The sequence below is a fragment of the Austrofundulus limnaeus genome, unplaced genomic scaffold (genome assembly GCF_001266775.1).
Source record: "Austrofundulus limnaeus strain Quisiro unplaced genomic scaffold, Austrofundulus_limnaeus-1.0 Scaffold1819, whole genome shotgun sequence".
Lineage (NCBI taxonomy): Eukaryota > Metazoa > Chordata > Actinopteri > Cyprinodontiformes > Rivulidae > Austrofundulus > Austrofundulus limnaeus.
In genome coordinates, this window is record NW_013954221.1 from 34,226 (window position 1) to 35,611 (window position 1,386).

At 51.6% G+C, this 1,386-nt stretch overlaps 1 protein-coding gene across 1 annotated transcript; it reads left to right on the plus strand.

Moving 5' to 3' along the window:
- Positions 1–339: 339 nt before the first annotated feature.
- Positions 340–1,206, plus strand: LOC106536443 (protein DEK; the record flags this gene model as incomplete). The annotated part of the gene is given in 4 exon segments (XM_014033727.1): positions 340–469; positions 550–831; positions 910–1,065; positions 1,134–1,206. Coding segments are annotated over 4 exon segments (641 nt in total), but the record flags the coding sequence as incomplete, so codon positions are not given.
- Positions 1,207–1,386: the final 180 nt, after the last annotated feature.

Genomic DNA, 1,386 nt, shown 5'->3' on the forward strand with positions numbered 1-1,386 from the left:
ACATCAGCTAAGCTAAAACCACATCAGCTAAAGAAACATCAGCTAAAGAAACATCAGCTAAAGAAACATCAGCTAAAGAAACATCAGCTAAAGAAACATCAGCTAAAGAAACATCAGCTAAAACCACATCAGCTAAAACCACATCAGCTAAAGAAACATCAGCTAAAACCACATCAGCTAAAACCACATCAGCTAAAACCACATCAGCTAAAGAAACAACAGCTAAAACCACATCAGCTAAAGAAACATCAGCTAAAACCACATCAGCTAAAGAAACAGCTGAACATGATCCTGGTAAAGCTTTTGGAAACTTTACTGTTTTTCTTCCAATAATTTTAGGAGCTCAAACTTCACCAACTCCAAGCTGAAGGACGTCTGCAGGGTTCTGGACCTGGAGAAGAAAGGAACCCACTCAGACCTGGTGGACCGGATCCTGACGTTCCTCATCGCTCCAAAGAACAGTGGGAAGGTGATGTGTCCAGTTTGTGTGTGGGAGGCCTCAGGACCGTGGTCTTCATGGTTCTTCTCTGGTTCTGTTGTTCCTGGCAGCGTGTTCCTGTGAAGAAGAAGAAGAGGTCCAAGAAGAAGCTCTCCAGCCACGAGCTGAAGCCCAAAACCAAGCAGAGCAGACCCACCGCCCGCAGCTCCGCCTCCAGACCAGGAAGCAAGTCCAAGGCCATCGTGATGGACTCCAGCAGCGACGAGGACGAAGAGGAGGAGGAGGAGAAGGCAGGGGCTTCAGCCGAGGCTGAGGGGTCCGATGGAGAGAAGACCCCCTCACTGGAGGAGGAGGAGGAGGAGGAGGAGGGGTCTGCAGAGGAGGAGCAGGAGGTCAGGTTTGGTTTGTTGTTTGTCAACAGCTCAGGATGAAGAGCAGACACCTTGTATTAACTGAAGGTCCTGTTCCAGTCCTCCAAACCAAAGTCCAGCAGAGGGAAGAAGAAGAAGAAGAACTCTCCGGTCAGGAGGCACCGCACACCAACGAAGAAGACAGGACCTCCTAAGAAGAGGAGCAGGAGGGAGACTTCAGGAGAGTCTGAGCCCAGCAGTGACTCTGATGACAAGGTACCAGAAGGTTCTGCTCAGGTTCTGCTCCTGGAGGAGGTCTGATGGCAGCTCTGCTTCTTTTACAGCCAAAGAAGAAGAAACCTGCCGCCAAAACCAAGAAGGCCGACAGCAGCAGCAACAGGAAGAACACCAACCCAGGTGAGCTCACCTGAGCCCTGATCCTCCTCACCTGAGCCCTGATCCTCCTCACCTGAGCCCCGATCCTCCTCACCTGAGCCCTGATCCTCCTCACCTGAGCCCTGATCCTCCTCACCTGAGCCCTGATCCTCCTCACCTGAGCCCTGATCCTCCTCACCTGAGCCCTGATCCTCCTCACCT